The 18,137-nt window shown below is 38.8% G+C and overlaps 1 protein-coding gene across 4 annotated transcripts in view; it reads right to left on the bottom strand.

Moving 5' to 3' along the window:
- The window catches only part of dot1l (DOT1-like histone H3K79 methyltransferase), a 30,489-nt gene extending 16,640 nt beyond the window's left edge, over window positions 1–13,849 (bottom strand). For 3 of the 4 annotated variants that reach the window (XM_032571894.1, XM_032571895.1, XM_032571896.1), the window contains exons 1-11: window positions 13,474–13,849; window positions 5,511–5,554; window positions 5,308–5,382; window positions 5,068–5,131; window positions 4,511–4,739; window positions 4,318–4,412; window positions 2,785–2,847; window positions 2,637–2,692; window positions 2,031–2,110; window positions 413–481; window positions 226–332 (exon numbers count right to left, since the gene is read on the bottom strand). In XM_032571894.1, the coding sequence (XP_032427785.1) occupies window positions 226–332; window positions 413–481; window positions 2,031–2,110; window positions 2,637–2,692; window positions 2,785–2,847; window positions 4,318–4,412; window positions 4,511–4,739; window positions 5,068–5,131; window positions 5,308–5,382; window positions 5,511–5,554; window positions 13,474–13,554 (963 nt within the window). In that variant the 5' untranslated portion in view covers window positions 13,555–13,849. The remainder of the gene's footprint in view (window positions 1–225; window positions 333–412; window positions 482–2,030; window positions 2,111–2,636; window positions 2,693–2,784; window positions 2,848–4,317; window positions 4,413–4,510; window positions 4,740–5,067; window positions 5,132–5,307; window positions 5,383–5,510; window positions 5,555–13,473) is intronic. The other variant, XM_032571897.1, reaches the window with a different exon arrangement.
- Between the last annotated feature and the right edge of the window lie 4,288 nt (window positions 13,850–18,137).

Here is an 18,137-nt window from a genome sequence, read left to right as displayed (position 1 = left end):
AAATGGCAAACAGACGGCTTTCTGATCAGCAATAATCTGTGAAAACCATTGTGTCTTTAACTGCTTTCATTCTCAGGAGCGGCGACTGAATAACACAAGGTGGCTCTGTGTTGGGCTCAGTCCATTCTTTGGCTCTAATGTATTACGCACTACTCTAATATTCAGTGTTCAATATCTATTTTTCTGTCCTGCAATTAAAGGAAAAAGATAGCTTTAGGTGCTTACTATAGTGCGGTCTATGGTATGAAGGTAGTAGGAAACCGGCTTTCCAGTCCACGACACTGAGCCCCTCAATGGAGAGAGTTCCACCACGCGCATTATTGTGCCAATATCTACAACACAGAAGCAAAAACATGTAACCAAAAACAGAAATAGAACAATGCTGAACAAGTGTTAAATGCTGAAATCTTACCGCTCAAGTTTCGACTGTTGATTCGAAAATTTAAAGGTGCAAAGGGTTTGGAGGACACAATTTTGCCTCCTGGAAAGAAAGGAGAAAAAAATGCAACTATAATAAATATGTGCATTTAATTAAATAAATAACCTGTATGTAGCGTCGGAGACACAAAATAGAAATTAGTGATCAGGAAACAGAGTTCAGACAGCATTTCAACAACGCTGAAACACAGAAGGTTTTAGTAAAATAAACTATGGTTAAAAATTTTTTCCAACACCCTCCGTTGTTTTAATTTAGATAGCCAACATTTACTAAACATACGTCTTTATTCCTTTGCCTTTTTGAACTATATGGAACACAAATAATGTTGCATATTACGAATGCTGGACAGAAACATTTCACTGCTTAACACTGAACTCTTCAGGAAATAATAATCGTAAAAACTAAAGATTAATATTTAGCTTGTAAATGTAAATTCAGCTGCCAAATTCAAATCCTCGTTATTTATCACTAGATATTTATAGATGGAACCACAGATGGATATAGATTGGTCAATAGAGTTGACTTGCAGAAATAAACAAAAATATTTATAAATAAAGATTCCAGATTATTGCTTCAAGGTTGTTTAGCACATGTTCAGCTTTATAAAAACAGAACTTAGTTTTAAGGGTAGAGCAAATTTCTTTAGTAAAAAAACACTTGGACTTAAGTGAATGAATTGTTTTGATATTCTAAACAGATTCAACTGAGTCACAGAGTTGCAAAAGCAGTGGAACATTCAAACTATTAAAAGTAAAGTATAAGCACAAAATCAGATATACGGTTGCTATATTGTTTGCTGAGGGGAACGTTATCACATTTTTGTCTCTAGAGCTGCTCTCCCAGTTTACAGCTGTGCTTGAACATAAAAACATCTATGAGTATAATTTATACATGAAGATAACAATGTCATATAGATATGTAATATCTATATAACTTATAGATATTACACCCATGCATTTCTGTGGCCATAGAATATTAATTTATCACCTTTATGTATAGTTATGGAGTCAATAAAGTATCTATTGATACATAAATCTGTTGAATAACTCCTGCCCAATTGAAGAAAGTCAGCCCAGATTTATTTTTTTAAATCAACAGCTCCCACTAGAGAACGGACTTCAAAACCGCTTGTTGTAAAATAAATGAACTTACCCTTCTTCAAATCGTTCTAATCTGCTTTCAAAATTCTTTTTTAACCACAAGAATCAAAACGTTGGAGATCTGATCCACCACAATATCTCACTTTGACTTTTCTCTTGTTCGCCAGCATTTTTAGCAAAAGTCTCTGATGTCTATTGAACAAAAACTACAAAACAGACCTCTTTGGCTGTGACTACATCTTAGCCTCCGAAAACTGACAGGTCTGATACTTTCATGACTCGATCGCAAATGTAGAGGTTGTCGATGTAGCGGAGTCAGGCTGTCTTCATCTGACTGTACCGTCCCGCACTGAGCTAAGTAATATCTTTTGGGCTGTCAGTCGGTACTTTAAGTACAATAGCACGGATTTTCACGAAATAAATGTTGAAAAAAAGTTGATTTTGGAAGCCCTGGCTCATCATTGTCCGCAAAGGGTTCATTGAGAACTTACCTTCCTTCATGTTTGCAAAGCGCTCCTTCAGCTGGTGATCTACTTCTGGACCAAAGGCAAAGTTATTCACAAAAATAATACTGGAAAACAGACAGAGAAGTACATATTTTAGAATTTTGGTCCAAACAAAGAAAAGTTAAAACAAACATTCATGGAAGACATTTTAGACAATAATAATGGAGCATCATTTTGTACACAGATGAGAGTAACTAAAAAAACTGTGTTGATTTCCCCATATTAATAGACACTGTTAAATACAGCTATTTGTCACAGTGGTAAAGGGATCTAAATAACCACAAAAAAGAGAAGAAGATAAAACAACAAGCTTACATGTTATTACAAAAATCTACAACTGTTTCAAATATAAATCATGATCACTCCAGCTTGTCTACATGTATGTAAACAAAAATAGTTAACGAGATTTAATTACATAAATTACAAATAAATATAATGACCAGAATCTGAACACTAACCCTAACTTTTCCACACTCAAAAATGAATGAGTTAGACTTCCTTGTAAAGTGAATAGGAGTCTCCACTGCTGAATTATTAATATTTTTATTGAACATAAAAAGTGTCTGTGAGCAACCCCGTATGGAGCTTTACCTTGTGGTGGCTATCCTTTCTTTCCATTCTTCAGATAGAAAATCGCCTCTCTCCAGCTGAAAAAATACAATATAAAAAAACCTGAATACATATTGGAAATAAAAAAAAAATTAAATCTGTGAAGTAAAACAAATAGCATAGAACTCACTGTGTACTCCCCATGCTTCTTCCCATACCATCTCATCCACTTTTTAAACTCTTTATCCATGGTCTGAGAAAAGAAACAATCTCCGAATCATTAAAAATAATAGATTACAGACAGAAAACAAGATTCATTTATTAATATTCCGTAAACTAAATTCAGTCAAATTGCTACTAAAAAGATGCTGGTCATTGAACAACTTTTACAACAATTAGGAGGTGGCTCTCTCCAGAAACACTTTGTTTTGGCCACAGTCAAAAGAAAAACCTTCCGCAAAAGAGGTAAATCAAACATGGTCATTGCTAAAGAAACTGCCAAGTGTTGACTCAGAGGCCCATCGTTGTGTCACTGTAATAGTCTCATCCAGTCTTTTAATAGCACAAATCACTATTTTTCAGAGACTAGCTGTAAACACTCACAGTAATATCACTATTTTAATTCATTAACAGTTTAAACAAGAGTGTTTGCAAAAGCTTCACAACACCAATCAGCTGATGTCTCATCTGCACCAGAAAACAGGAGTTATGCAAACAGTTTATAGCAAGACTTAACACCACTTGTTGATGAGAAAAAAAACAAACAGAGTTTAAGAACCTATTTGGAAATGACCTTTGTAGACTGAGGGAATAGTATTGACTGCGAGCAGCGCAGCTGTATGCGGCACATTGACCTACTTAAAATCCATGATGGGTAACATCGAAATAAACTGCAGGAAGAGAGAAGATGGTGATATTGTGTTATTCTGACACTAATCCAAACTGTTCTTCTTGTTAAAGCACAATGTATTTTCTTTTCTCTTAAATTAGACAAAAGAGATATTTATACATGACTCCCACAGAATTTTTATTAGCTGCTTGTCTTCATAAACCTTCCACTGGCTCTTGACAAAACCGGTGCAGAGTAGAGAATATTGAAACAATTTGTTGATCTGTGCTGGAGCCAGAGTTTGAGGTGGACTGTTGTTCTGAGTACCAGAAATCCTCTTCAGATAAAAGCAAATTTATACTTTTTTTATTTGGAAATCACAGCCTCTGAGTCTGGAGGAAGAATAGAGGCACAGAATACAAGTTGCTTGAGGTACAATGTGACATTTCCGGTCAGTGATGATATGAGGAGCCATTTTATCTGGTGTTGGTCCACTAAATTCTTTTAAGCCCAAAATTAGAGCAACGGCCTACCAGGAAGTGTCAGAACATTTCATGATTCCACGCCACGCAGCAGCACAGAGGCAGGAATTCATGCAAAAGGAGTCTGGATGTTCTGTAGTAAAAATCTAGTTCTTATTGGTTTGCTGCAATATTCAAATTATCTGAGTGAATTTTGAGTTTTCATTAGCTGCAAGACATAATCTTGAAAATGAAATTAACTAAACATTTGAAATATATTTCTTTATATGTAATGAATCTTGATAACAGGAGTTTCACTTTTTGAATTAAATTTCTTAAATTAATTTATTCAAAACAGTAATCTTCTCCCCCCCCCCCCCCCCCCCCCCCTATTTGAAAAGCTATATGAACAGAGTGCTAATTACACAGTTACCTCTGCATAGCTAGCTGGAATGTCTGCTTTCTCTACTCCATAGTAGTGTTTACAGTTTGTTGCTGCTGCAACCTGCAGCACCACCTGCCCCACTCCTGTAAACAAGACGAATCAATGCTTAATCAAATGTTCTAAAAGTTTAAAATCAGTGTACTCGTTAGGAATGAAGCATTATGTAAAGCGCTAAACCAACCACTGCCAAGGTCAACGAATGTGTCTTCTTCCATCATTTCCATCTCATCGATGATCTGAGCCACCAGGTCGAAGGAGGTCTCTCCATACACCTCAGGGGAGAAGGGTTCGTAGTTGTTCAGCTTCTCGGGGTCGGTCACTGAGTGGTTGTACACCTGCTGTAGGATATGTCTCAGGAGCCCGTTGGAAGGACGCTTGTTTAGCTTCATGGGCTGGGTAGTCCCCTTCCACTGCAACCAGATTTTTTATCAATTAATTTGCCACAGATCAGATTGGAGAATATTTCACTGCCTAAAAATACGACACGTGTTGAAACTATATGAACAAAACTAAAGACAAAGTGACAAAAAACACTAAGGAGTCATTGCTTTGATATTTTGTTTGAAGTCTTGAAACTCGAATATTAACGGGGGGAGGGGGAATTTATCAGATAACACTCAGGTACAACTGAGATTGAAAGAAGTGATAACACACAGACACGATATTCCCCACCTGCTTGTGACTAATACTTTCACTCCACCTACAGAGTAGTGAGAAAGTTCCCACATGTAGACTCACCAGCTGGTGGATGCTGTCAATGGCCCTGTTGTACTTGTCACAAAGTCTCTGCATGCTCTCAAAGCTGCAAGAAAGACAACATGGGTAGCATGATCATCATATGACGGAGGGATTACAAAGTTTACATCAGCTTCTCTTCTCTGTAGTTAGCATGACTGTTTGGTATTTAATGCTTATATCAAGGGTTTAGTTTATTTCACATCAATGTAAATTTTGAAAGTGATGCAACCCAAGACTTACCTCTTGGTGTCATAATCGATGAGAACATAATTTTCCATTGCAAGTTTGAGGTCAGGGATTTCCTCACACACCCACCTAGAAAAAAAAACAAAAAACACCCACACACAAGATTATCACTAAATTGATCGTGACACTTGAGTTGATCAGGAGAACGTGGGAGTGCTCAGTGAGTGGGTGGGGGGACTGCTGGTGATGTCACTTACCGAATGGTCTCGATGATTTCGTGAGCAGCATCGTGGTGTTTATCCTGAAAGAGAGAGGCGACAAGGCATAATGAAACCTCGAACATGACACATCGCTCTATTTGAGATATCAAATTTAATTGGATCACAAATGACCAACGTCAAAATGAGCAGAAAATAATTAAAAGTTCAAGAAAACAACAGTCCAAACAAAAATAAGGGTATTAATTATACAAAACATGGGATGTTGATTATAGTATTTTGCAACTAGAGTGAAATGCCCACAACATCTATTATGTCTGATTCATCCTCTCATTACAGAAACTCGAAGCAGAAAACACAGCCACCTCAGACATAAATAAAAAGTTACTGAGGACAGATTTGATTTCTCAGGAACGTTTTGTTTTACCGAAATCGAGGTTCTGAGTTATAAACGCTGCGTGACCGCACAAAACAAAACTTAAAGCTGCATAAACAATGTCTCAGAAAACCAAAGCTGAGCATTTTCCAGACTCAATATCAGCGAGGTGTTGAGTCAAAGGAAGAACAAAAGCTGTAAGAACCTTCAAAAAAAAAAAAAGAAAAGAAAATGAAAGGCACGTTAGCCATTCATTTAGCAGATAATAGGAGGGAATGCAAAGTTACCGTTTTGGCCATTCAAAGAGTCCAAATCTGTCTGAAACACCAGATCACCAGAACCAGATAGGTAAAGTTTCCTCTCCGGTCAGTCAGAATCAGTCAGAACTATGAATATGACGCTTTGAACTATTAATCCACACCTTTCCATCTCTTTTCTTTCCTTACTATTACACATTGTCCCCACCAGACCCTGAGTTTTGGCATCTTGCCCACTAAAAATATATATCAGATGTGAGCATTAAAGGCAGCTTGAGTGCATCCAGATGGCCAAATATATTATCAGTATGCACCGCAGCATCTGAAATCCTGCCAAATATCACATCCAAGCAGTACTCTGGGATAGAAATATTGCACAGATGGATGTTGCAGAGACGACTGCATTCAGGATATTATACAGCATTATTCAGCACACACACTGAATTGCCTCACGCAGTGGAGAGAAGTGTTAACACACATCTTGTATTTAAATGGAACAGAGTTGATTCGACACAGTGGGGCCCCCAGAACATTGTATTCTTACATTTATTTATTTACTGGGTTCTACATTTCTGTCTTCATTGAAGGAGGTGACTGTATAATTTATATAACCTGGAACCACAATGCTCATTGACATAACTCAGGGGTGCCCAAAGTCAGTCCTTGAGGTCAGGCATCCTGCACGTTTTAGTTCTTTCCCTTGTGGTAGTAACAACCTTTTCAGCATGTCAGTATTCTTCATAGGCCTCCTAATGAGCCATCATTGGATCCAGGTGCGTTAAACCGGGGAGAAAACTACAACACGCAGGATGCCGGCCCTCGAGGACCGACTTTGGATACCCCTGACATAACTGAACTAAAGGCTGGCTTCACAGTTTAAATTAGAAATGTTAAATATAAATGAGAAATGAGTGCCATTAAGGTGATGACAAGAATTAAGGATCTTGTTGAGGGTTTACAATTTGAAACAGAACTGCATGAAGTGCATTTTCCACCCCATGTCAGACTCTGTTTGGACCATTTCACTTTCCTGCTCTGGGATGCCTCCACCATAATTATTTCCCTTCTAACTGTTCCACTTAAGAATGACCAGCAGCACCCTCTTCTGGATGGTGGCCACACTACAACACTAAAAGAAGGTCTGTTTAAACCGAAGATATTACCCTAACTGGACTAATTTTGATCTAATTAGCCAATATTTGACAATCAGTTGCTTTGTTTGCATCCCTAATTTAAATGCAGAATTTTAATATTTATAGATATCCATTACTGGCACAGCAGTGTTTTCTTTAGATGTTGCATGAGGCCCTTCAGTTCCCCGCCCAAAACCAGATGGGCCAGAAGCCAACTGCAAGGAAGCATCACCAAACACACAGATGTGGATGTGTAGGGGAAAAAACGGGATGAAACCAGATGAACCAGATCAATCACTTAATTAAAGCATTTGTACATGGGCTTGGTTCTAACACCAAGCTCATTCTCCATTCTCTTATTCTCCAACAGTCAGAGCAAGCGACATGCATATCAAAACACAGTCAGCAATGTGTTCATGCTCTGTGGGTGAGATAACGAATCTCAACTACTGTGGGTGGAACATGTTTTTAAAGAGACGGTACTGTAGTTAGCTGCAACAAAATCAAGATGAAAACCTCACCAGGAAATTTGATAGGAGCAAACACTTTATACAGATATTGGTGCAAGCCTTTTTGTTCTATGAACACAGCAGAGCAGGAGCAGTTGCACATCTTCCTCCCTGCAGTTCTGACCATATGGACAAGTGAGGAGGGAGAGAGAGGAAAGAGGAAGTGTTTTCCTTTGAAAACAGGAGGAGAGCACCGTATGGCTTCAGAACTCCACATGAATCAGCTGCTTCTAATTCAACTCATGACAACTAGTCCCGATATAAAACAGATCAGAAATATATAAAATTCCTGACATTCTCGGCTCCATGAGACACAAGAGCGTGCATGCAGTGAACATGGAGGCGGAAAATGTGAGTGACTCAGTAACCCAAGAAAACTCATTTTGTGAATATTTTGATAACGAAATAAACGGACTGACTGAGGAAACTGAAAGAACTAGATTGACGAGGTAGACTACAGTGTGGGCGGAGAGAAAGGAACTACAAAGAGACCCTACTCAGGCATTCGGAGAAGTTCAGCGCTTTCAGTCAACACAGAGCGTCTCACCATAGTTACTATAAATGTGCACTCACACCACTAAAAAACACCACAAAACTGTTCCCAGCTTTGCTTTCCGTTTCTACTGAATGAGCGAATTGCTCCAGCTACTGACATGCAGACAGCTACTTAGAAATACTACAGAGAGGGAAAAAAAACTCTTTCACGGCAAAAATAAATAGCAAATAGAAATGGGCAGGTTATAAATCAACAGAGCGCAAAGAATATGGAATAAAACACAAAAGTGAGCTGTTCCTTATCATGAGCTCTAAAAGCTGAAAACAGTCTTAGCTAGTCTCCACAGTCATATGTTTTAACTCCAACTAATTTTAAAATTCATAACCTATTTTGTAGTTCATGATGAGTGCACACTGCTTTTGTTGGTCTATTTAAGTTTTCATAATAATTGATTTTTACAAGAATAGCAAAAAAAGCATGTGAAATTGCAAGTGCATTGGCAGCTACTTGCAGCTCTTAGTGTGTGTTTACACTAAATCTGATCTGATTTTCTTTATGTTTTTTCTGTACATGATTACCCTGGAACACATAGAAATGTGGTAATAATTACTAAAAAGACTTGAATTACTCAAACAAGCTTTATTATGAAGTGAAACATAACTGGTCAGTGAAACATAAAAAATTAAAGAGAGTAATATCACAGCTTAAATATACCATGAGTAAAATATTCCACAGGTTTTGGTTTTAAACGATTCGTAAATGTATAAGCCCGCCTCTACTTCAGTGTATTGTATACACTGAAGAGATGCACTCTTTCAGTGTATTTTATACACAACAGTGTATTTTATACACTGAAAGAATGCATCTCTTTATAACCAAGGAATGGATACAGAATAAATTAATTGAGGCAAATGTAAACCTTTATTGTACAAGCACTATCCAAATTGATGTGTCTTTCTTTGTGGTTCTCCCAGAAAACCATACTTTTAGGTAAGTGAAAGAGTCAGTTAGTGAGATTAAAAACTTTTTGTAAAAATTCTTGATGAAAAATATTTTTACACCTGGAAGTGAAAAAACAAAAGAGATCAACTGTACATAATTTCTCTCTTTTTTATAGCCGCTGATTAAAAACCAAATTTTACTGCTTCAGTTTAATAAACAATTAAGTTTAGATTTGTCAGTCAGCAACACAAACACAATCTGTGCACCGTTCAGGTCAGTTGTGCTTTAACAAGCAGAGATAATATTCAAATTGCATTTCAAAACAATTCATTTCAGTGGAAAACAACTTAATTTGCTGTTTATTTCGATCCAGACTTATAAAACCAAGTAATCAACTCAAACTGACGACGACTATGGTTAACAGATGAGTTCCATTCAAACACAAATAAGTGATCAATTTTTATTCAAAATATGATTTATTTGAATTTTTGCAAAGTGTTGCTTACCATCCAGTTGTGCTACTTTGGTGGTGCAATGAGGCAGCTTAACTCATAAGAGAGATGATGACTCAAGTTTGAGACTTTGATTCGTGTCACAAAAATAAGAGAGTTCAGACGCACCTTAGATCTGTGTCCTATAGACTGTGGACTCCAGGTCCAGGACTCTAGTCTTAGTAACAGAGTCTATCTCATGTGATGAAGAATGAAAGGAAGCAACAGACAGCATCTGCTGCACAGGTTTTACAGTGCAAGGATGTCCTTCATCTTATTTTCAGAGAAGTGTTTGTGCTTGTCAGACTCTACAGTCTACAGCGTTAGATCCATTGCCAAAAAGACTGTTTTTTTTTTTTTTGTCGCCTGTCATCATTGCTATAAATATTTGAAGATATAAACTTAAAATTTTACAGCAGTATCACTCATCCACAGCTCTAAACTTTTATCAAAATCAATTATGGCTTTGACAGACACAGTTTCAGTCATGTTTCTGATCTCCAATCCATCTTTTTTGCTTCATCCAACTTTCTACGCAGAACATGTTGCCTCTCTTAAACTTAAAAGTGCAACTTTAATCAAAAATTGGTGTCTTCTTCTAACACTGTGTGTGTACTTCTCTCTCTTCAAAAGGATTAACCCATAGCACAGTTGAGTGGGCGGATGCCCCTTTGAGTGTATGCACTCAAAGTTCTCCAGCTTTCAACCTAATTTTTAGATGCACTTCAAAGAAAACAGTTCCAAAAGAGGCAAAAAGAAATGTGCACTCTTTTTTGTTGCACCCAGCAAATCTAAAGTTAGAAATACTAGCAGCTTTTCTGTAGGAGGAACAGAGCTCAGGTTTCATCCAGAGTGCAGTCAGGCTGAGCCCGTCGCTTGTGCTGACCCACTGACCCACTTTCTGTCTCCTGATCCAGAACATTGCCAAGGAGAGCAAGAAAAGACGGAGAGCACAAAATCAGAATACAAGAAAAGGTTAAAGAAAAAAGGTGCAACGTTCATAAAAACTACAAACTGGCGGAACCGAAGAGCCACAGAGTGGATCGGAAACGGGACAGTTTTGAGGCCTGGCATAGCTGCTACAGCTAAGCGCTAACAGCTCGGAGTTCCCAGCTTCCCGCTCAATACTGCCCGCCTCTACTACGCAAAACATCCGCCAAACATAAAACCTGCATGCACACACAAACCTTTATACAGCTACTAATGACATCTACACACCAGTTATACTATATGCATCGTACCGCATGTAACATTTACTCTTACAGCATCAAGCCAGGCGGCTAAAAAGCAGCATGAACTATAGGCTTTCTTGAAAAAATTGCTTTGTATAGAAGATATAAACCTTCGAGTTCAGAAGTTGTAAGTGGTATGCAAAGGCATGAAAATGACTGTGTGCAGCAGAAAGAGAAGCAGTAGGGGGAGGTCACCTGCTAAAACGAAGACAGCACACAGCAACACCAGCAGCGGGCTGCTGCTAAAAATAAACACTGTCTGACAAGCCAGAGACAAAAAGACCAGAAGACCCTCCCCTCTCCCTCCCAGCTGTGGCGCTGACTGATGCATGTTCAACTCCGCCTGTGCACGCAACACAGAGCAAACTCTTTAGTCAATCTCCTGTCAAATCAGAGTGACGCACAGTGGGCACAGGGGCTTCATGCCACACACCGTTTCCCTTTGTAACTCAGCGGCCCACAAGAACAAATGACTGAAGCTGGCTTACACCCGACTACTACTCTGACTCAAAACAACCAAACAGTAGCGTAAATATGCACAAACTAAGCCAAAGAGCTTTTCTCGCACCTCTTCAGAGAAAAGCGACGTGCTTACAATGATGAGGAAGTCAACTGACCTCGACCGGTTAGTTTCACACTTTGAATATAGAATTAAAAGTATGTCAAAAAAAAAGTGCATAAATATTTCAGTGAGGGCGAGTGGCCAATGAACAATGTAGCGTGTGTTTAACAGCACTGAGACACCAGTGTCTCTTTTAGATGTTGTTTGAGGCCTCTTAATGCCTCCACCCAAAACCATCTGGAAGAGGAGCTGCAACACTTCGGAGGAGGTGTACTTCATATGGAAGACTTTACAAATACACAAATGGTGTGATGGAGCGAACACAAAAACAAGGGTTAAATTGGACAAACAGATCTGGACTTGGTTCTAACCATTCGCCTTATTCTCCAACAATCAGAGCAAGTGCATTAAAAGCCAGTCAGCAATGTGTTTGTTGTCTTTGAGAGAGTGAGATAACTAGTCTTAAATTAAGTGTGTGTGGAACATGTTTTTACTAAAGAGGCTCTTTAGTTAACAGCAATCAATTTAATTGAAGAAAACCTAACAAGTAAGTTTGATTGGAACAAACACCACAGAATTGGTGTTTCTTATCGGAACAAGCCTTTGCCTTCTAATAATATAGCACAGACCTGACCATATGAACAACTGAGGAGGGCGCAGAGAGTGAGCGCGGGAGTGTTTTCCTCTAAAAACAGGAGGCAATCACTGTATGAATCAACTCCATGTTCAAGAATCCCATAAAAAAAAAATCAGCTGTTTCTAATTTGATCCATGGCAACTAGTCTCCATGTAAACAGCTATCATGCAGATCGGAAAAGACATTATATTCCTGACATTCCTGGATTTTGAGTTCATCCTTAAAACATGGGACTGTGCAAGTTGACTAAAGTGGAGGCAGCAAACGCTAATGACTCAGTAAAAAAATAAAATAAAAAAATAACTCATTCGGTGCATATTTTGATCACGAAACGGACTGTCAAAACTGAAAGAACTTGATTGACTAGATAGACTACGCTGTGGGTGGAGAGAGAGATAAACTACAAAGAGATCCAGGCATTCAGAGAAACTCAGCGCTGGCTGTCTCATCATACTTACTATAAATCTGAACTTGGGCCACTAAAAATGCAACTGTTGCCAGCTTCTTTTCCGCTTCTGTTGAAAGAGTGAGCTGCTACCAGCTCCTGACATACAGACACCTACATGGAAGCCCAGCTGAGACGAAAGACTGTGTTTGTCTAGCATAACAAGAGCTGAATGAGAAGAGCTAGATAAGACATCAACTGTTCACCGAGCTTAAAATATAAAACAAATGAGTAGTTCTTAGTCATAGCGATGTTACTAAATGGCACTAAAAGAATATGACAGCAGCAATAACATAAATAAGATAGATCAATATCAGAGACGCTGTACACATACACTCATCAAAACAATCATTGGTTTGATGTTTTGCTGACTAGGCAGGAAGTTGTTTTGACCAAAACCAGAAGTCAGGGGCGAAAATTTAATTTGTCTATGCATTAAGTACAACAAGATCTATGCTGGTTCTACAATTCAAACAACATGGAAAAGAGAAACTAATGTTTGAAATACTTATATCCGTTCATGCTACGAGTAAAAACACATAAGAAGAGGAAAACCAGATGAGAGTTAAATGATCTTGGACAGGAACAACACCCTGGTTCGATCATTTTAGACAATATTTTTATCTGACAGTGTTCAACTGAATGTCACCGGTTACTACACCCAAATAACCTCCTTACTAAACCGAAACTACAATTACATTTCCTACAGCATAGAGTGTCAAATGTTTTATTTTTAAAAATCTAACGGCAAACGGGAGAAAAACAATCTGCAACTGTCAGACCAGTGTCACCCAAGTCCCCGGACGAGCTACATCTCCTTCTGTTACCCAGGGTTAGCCAAGGGCTAACATAGCTAACAAAGACAACATCATGAGACTAAACATAAATTTGTCCCAACTCGGTGCTGAAGGGTATCACTTACGTATACTGGTAACGGCCAGGGATAACCAGCGGGTTCCGCTCCAACCGGCGATTTGAGCTTTAGCTCCAGCTTTTCTCCCATTCTCCACTCTGATAGAGAGCTAACTAGCTCCTGACTGCTCTGTTAGCCAGCTGCTCGATAAGCGAGCGACTCACAACGGGAACATTTTGTAAAGGGGGGAAAAAACGGCGAAAACTTGAAAAATGAAAACGACCTCCACACTCGCTACGGGAAAAATACACACGCGATGCAGTCAGGTGTGTACAAGAATCCCGCTCGTTTTAATATTATTAATAAAACGCCTATTATGTGCTCACTGGCAGGAACATCTCGTCCGTTCCGCCGCCATCTTGCCCGGCATGAATAAATATGGCAGGAGGCCACTGGCACGAGAGGAGGACTGTGACGACTGCGCGTGAGCCGAAGCAACGAGCACGAGCGCCATACAACTGTTTCCGAACTGCGTGAGAGACGTGACATCATAACTATTTTCCAGATAGTTTATTTGCGTGAAGCTGAAATATTTCACAATGTGTAATTTCCATTCACTTAAAGTAATGAAATCTGATAATTAAAAACATGCAACAAACTCGAAACAGGCTGCGAATTCCATCGAGTGAAAGTTTCTTTACTCATTATCCTACCCGTCAGGCACGTGGGGAGGGGGGGGACGAAGGGGACTTGAGCCCCTGCCCCTTTTATCCTTGACGTCCCTAGTGCCCTTTTTGCTTTTGTTTTTTTTTTTGTTTGTTTGTTTTTTTCAAATCTGTATGTCAGAAGACCTGCTTGTGCCCCTCAACAATAATATTTAGCTAAATATATAAATTTATATTTACAGTCTAATAATGACTCTCAGTTTCTCTGCCTCCATGTTGTTCAGACACCGGGTCCACGGTGAGGAGGAGGGGGGCGGATCTGTGCTCTCTAACTATCAAATCGTGGGCACAAATAATTTTTTCATACTCTGGATTGTGAATGAAAAAGTAGGTCTGATGTTGACGTTAGAAAAACTGTTTATATTTATATTTTCATAATTGTCCTCGTAGTAGCGGGAAAAATCCACCTCGCCCCTAAACACAGAAATGCTTCGGCTGCAGAGAAAACTTCTGACTTTAACTTAATTAGGCTGCTAAATTCCCGGTTCGCTACAGGCAGTCTGAGTCGGTCCCACCGACAGATATAAAAATTATCTGTCTTTATATCAGACATCCTGATATAAGACACGCTACTGCGACTGTCACCGCGAGTCGCGACGCAGCTTAAAGCCCCGGTACCACCTGGTACCACCTGGTACTACCTGGTCCCACCTGATAACACCTGCTGACTGTACGCTATGCTTCAGGGCCGTACAGAGACCTTTGGTGGGTCCGGGGCTCAAAGTTTAAAAAGGGCACATTGAACAACATCTTAAAACACCGTACAACAACATAGCAACAACCCATATTAATCAAGAATTTAATTGGATCCTACTATATCATTGCCATCATGCAGGGACAATGCAAAGCAAATGGAGTATATTTTCCCCAACAGGTATAAAGTTGCTGTTTCTGCTGCTGACAGTCATGGAGGTCTGAGTTAATCTGAGACTGTAGCTGTTATACAGACCATCGGAGAGAAGGTAAGTGGTTATGAAGTTATGAAATAAGCAAATTTGGTTCCATTTTTACTAATTAAGCCCTAATAATATCTATTTAATCTCTAGAACAACTTGGCTGCAAACTAAGCAGTCTTGTTTCTGCAGACTTAGCAGTATTGTTTCATCAAAAAAGCTCAAAGGGGTTAGCTCTATATAACTGTTTGATGTTAGCACCTCTGAGATCTAGAATTGTAAGACTGGGATATCAAGGCAAAGAAAACTCAGTAGCTGCTGGTAGGGGCCCTCCAGACATTCAGGGGCCCCTAGAAATGGTTTAATTGTAACACAGACCATAGATCTAAACCTGTAGCATTCATTTATAGAGAATGACAATGTTATTAAATTTTATTTAATGCATTCAGCTGAGAAACAAAAATTGTACATTTAGGATTTAATTAGGAAATTTACTTTGTAAAAGTTTAAAGAATCATCTTGATAGTTTGATTGTTGTGTTACCATGGCTCAGTGTTGTATAGTAACGAAGTAAAAATACTTCACTACTTTACTTAAGTACATTTTGGAGTACTTCATACTTTCCTGGAGTATGAAAATGTTTGATGACTTTCACTTTTACTTCACTATATTTCCGAACTCAATTGCGTACTTTTACTCCGATACATTTTCAATGTGTGGTTTAGTTACTCGTTACAAAAAAGCGAGAGAGAGAAACGAAGTGTTTTGACCCCACCTACTGATTAGCAAGCAGGCTACCGAACAAAGTCGTAGCCTGCTTGCCTGGCTTGTTCATCACCTCCAATAGGATACACCTGTTTCGCTTCTCCCATTGTTGGGGAAATCAGAAATCGGAACACCTTGCATCGGGTGGGAGGGGGGTCGAACAGAGAAGAGTGCTGCCCGCACTGACGCGGCTCAGGGATTACGTGACACGCAGCGCCGTGCCCTATAATCCACTGTAAGCTATGTAATGTGTTTTGAGGCAATTGACCAAAATCCCGGACAATTTTTAAATTCCCCCCGGACATCTTTTTAGGTCTGAAAAGTAGGACATGTCCGGGAAAAAGAGGACGTCTGGTCACCCTAGTTCAATGGGGGACAGAAGCCATAGCGATAGCAATTTAGACTAAATTTAACGAATATAGGAAAGGCATGCAAGTTCAAAACCACAAACCATTAACATGTGCTACTCTTTAAAACTGGAACAATTTATTAGCAGGTTTCATTTTGCCTGCACTTGGTTGGGTACATTATTTTAAGTTTATTTGACAAGTTTACCAAGATATAAGAAATGTCATTCAAACTTGCCTTGTTTTACTTTTTACTTGTACTTTTCATTACATTACTTGAGTACATCCATTTTTACAGTAATTTCCATACTTAAGTACAAGAAGTTTCAGATACTTTAAGACTTTTACTCAAGTAACATTTCAGTCAGTGACTTCGACTTTTACCAAAGTCGTATTTTGGAGAGGTACTTGTACTTTTACTTGACTCTGAGATTCCAGTACTTTATACAACACTGCCATGGCTACAATATGGTGTAATCTTTGTGTTTGAGTTGGATTTGTTCACAAATACATCACAGCAAACAACCAATAATCAGTGACTGATTTTAAACTCGGCCAATAAACCTGGTCTCCCTCTCACAGATTCACCTTATCTATATTTAAACACGTTAGTGATGCTGAGGTTCTTAATAAGAAAGGTTTCGGGGGGTCAGGGGCTTCTGTCTAAGGCCCCATATTACCTTGGGCCGGCTCTGCATGAAGAACCGCTGCGATGCGCATCTCAGAAATCTACCTGGAATCTACTTGGAATCCCTCTATGTCAGTCCGCTGATGGTTTGGGGACATTTTGGTTCATTTAATTGTGGCATGTTTGGCTTTATGCGGCGGTTCTAATTATTGCTACATTTTCGCTGATGTTTATTTTGTGAACTCCAATTGCTATGGGCCGAATCTTCCTTTATCGTCCTTTAATCACATTCTACACTCAGCTGTTGCAACAGGCAGAGATCTCAGATGACAGCAAAAGTCCTGCAGAAGAAGCTGACCAGGAAAAGGGAAGCACAGAACGATTAAGGTACGTGAAAAGATAAATGGAAGTTCCAGAGAAAGAAATATTTATCAACCCAAAGCTGAAACATTCCTATAAAACATGTAGAAATGCTATGGACGTTATCAGTCTGTGTGAGGTTTAATCTGGTTATGAGAAAGTTACTGGGAGAAAAGTCAGTAAAAAAAATACAGAGGCAATCTCTCACCCTTATTTTATTTGATACTTTTCATAATGAAGAAAAATTCATGATGAAATTCAGTAAAGTCGGCACTTTAACCTTACTGAGTTCAGTAGAGGGTACATGGACGACTTTTGGAAAAGACAAACACAAGAAGAAGGGATCAATGTGCATGATCAAAGGTCACAGGAGGGAACTATCGGCCCAAAAAAAAAAAAAGTTAAACTCTGCTAAACAAATACCGATGTCAGCTCTGACAATTTTCAGTGTGACAATAGTTTTCCATTACAACAGATATCCACTACAAAATCTTTCATTTTACCAAATAAATTAGACAGAAAAAGAAGCTGAAATTCAAATTAGGTCAGTAGCAATCTGTTTTTCGACTAGACACAACTGCAATGTGTTTTTCCACTCGTCAACTCGACCAACAAAGTAAGGCGCAGCTCTTCTCACTTCTCGCAGTTTTGTAGGTTGATCAAAATCAACAACTTTAACAACTTTGTGCAGCTGCTAATGATAGTGAACACTTCCAGCATCTGCACTAAATTGATGAGTCATGCATTTGTGAAGCAAATTAGTGCGATTGAATAAACTGTGCTCAGTGCTGCACAACAGCACACAATTTGGATGCTATATTAATTCATTAAAAGTTATCTGCACAGCTGTACGACATCCACAATAAGGTGGGTTTAATTTTAATAATCTGCTCACTAAAATCACGTCTTTTCATGCACAATTGTAGATTTTGCAGCAAAAGGCCATAGATTTCACGGCAAGCGTATAAATAAGGATTGCAGACATTAGGGAGAAATATTTTCTTTTTAAGAAGCT

Source organism: Xiphophorus hellerii, chromosome 9, assembly GCF_003331165.1.
Source record: "Xiphophorus hellerii strain 12219 chromosome 9, Xiphophorus_hellerii-4.1, whole genome shotgun sequence".
In the NCBI taxonomy this organism is placed as follows: domain Eukaryota; kingdom Metazoa; phylum Chordata; class Actinopteri; order Cyprinodontiformes; family Poeciliidae; genus Xiphophorus; species Xiphophorus hellerii.
The sequence above is the reverse complement of the archived record's forward strand: the minus strand, read 5'-3'. Positions and strand labels throughout refer to the sequence as shown.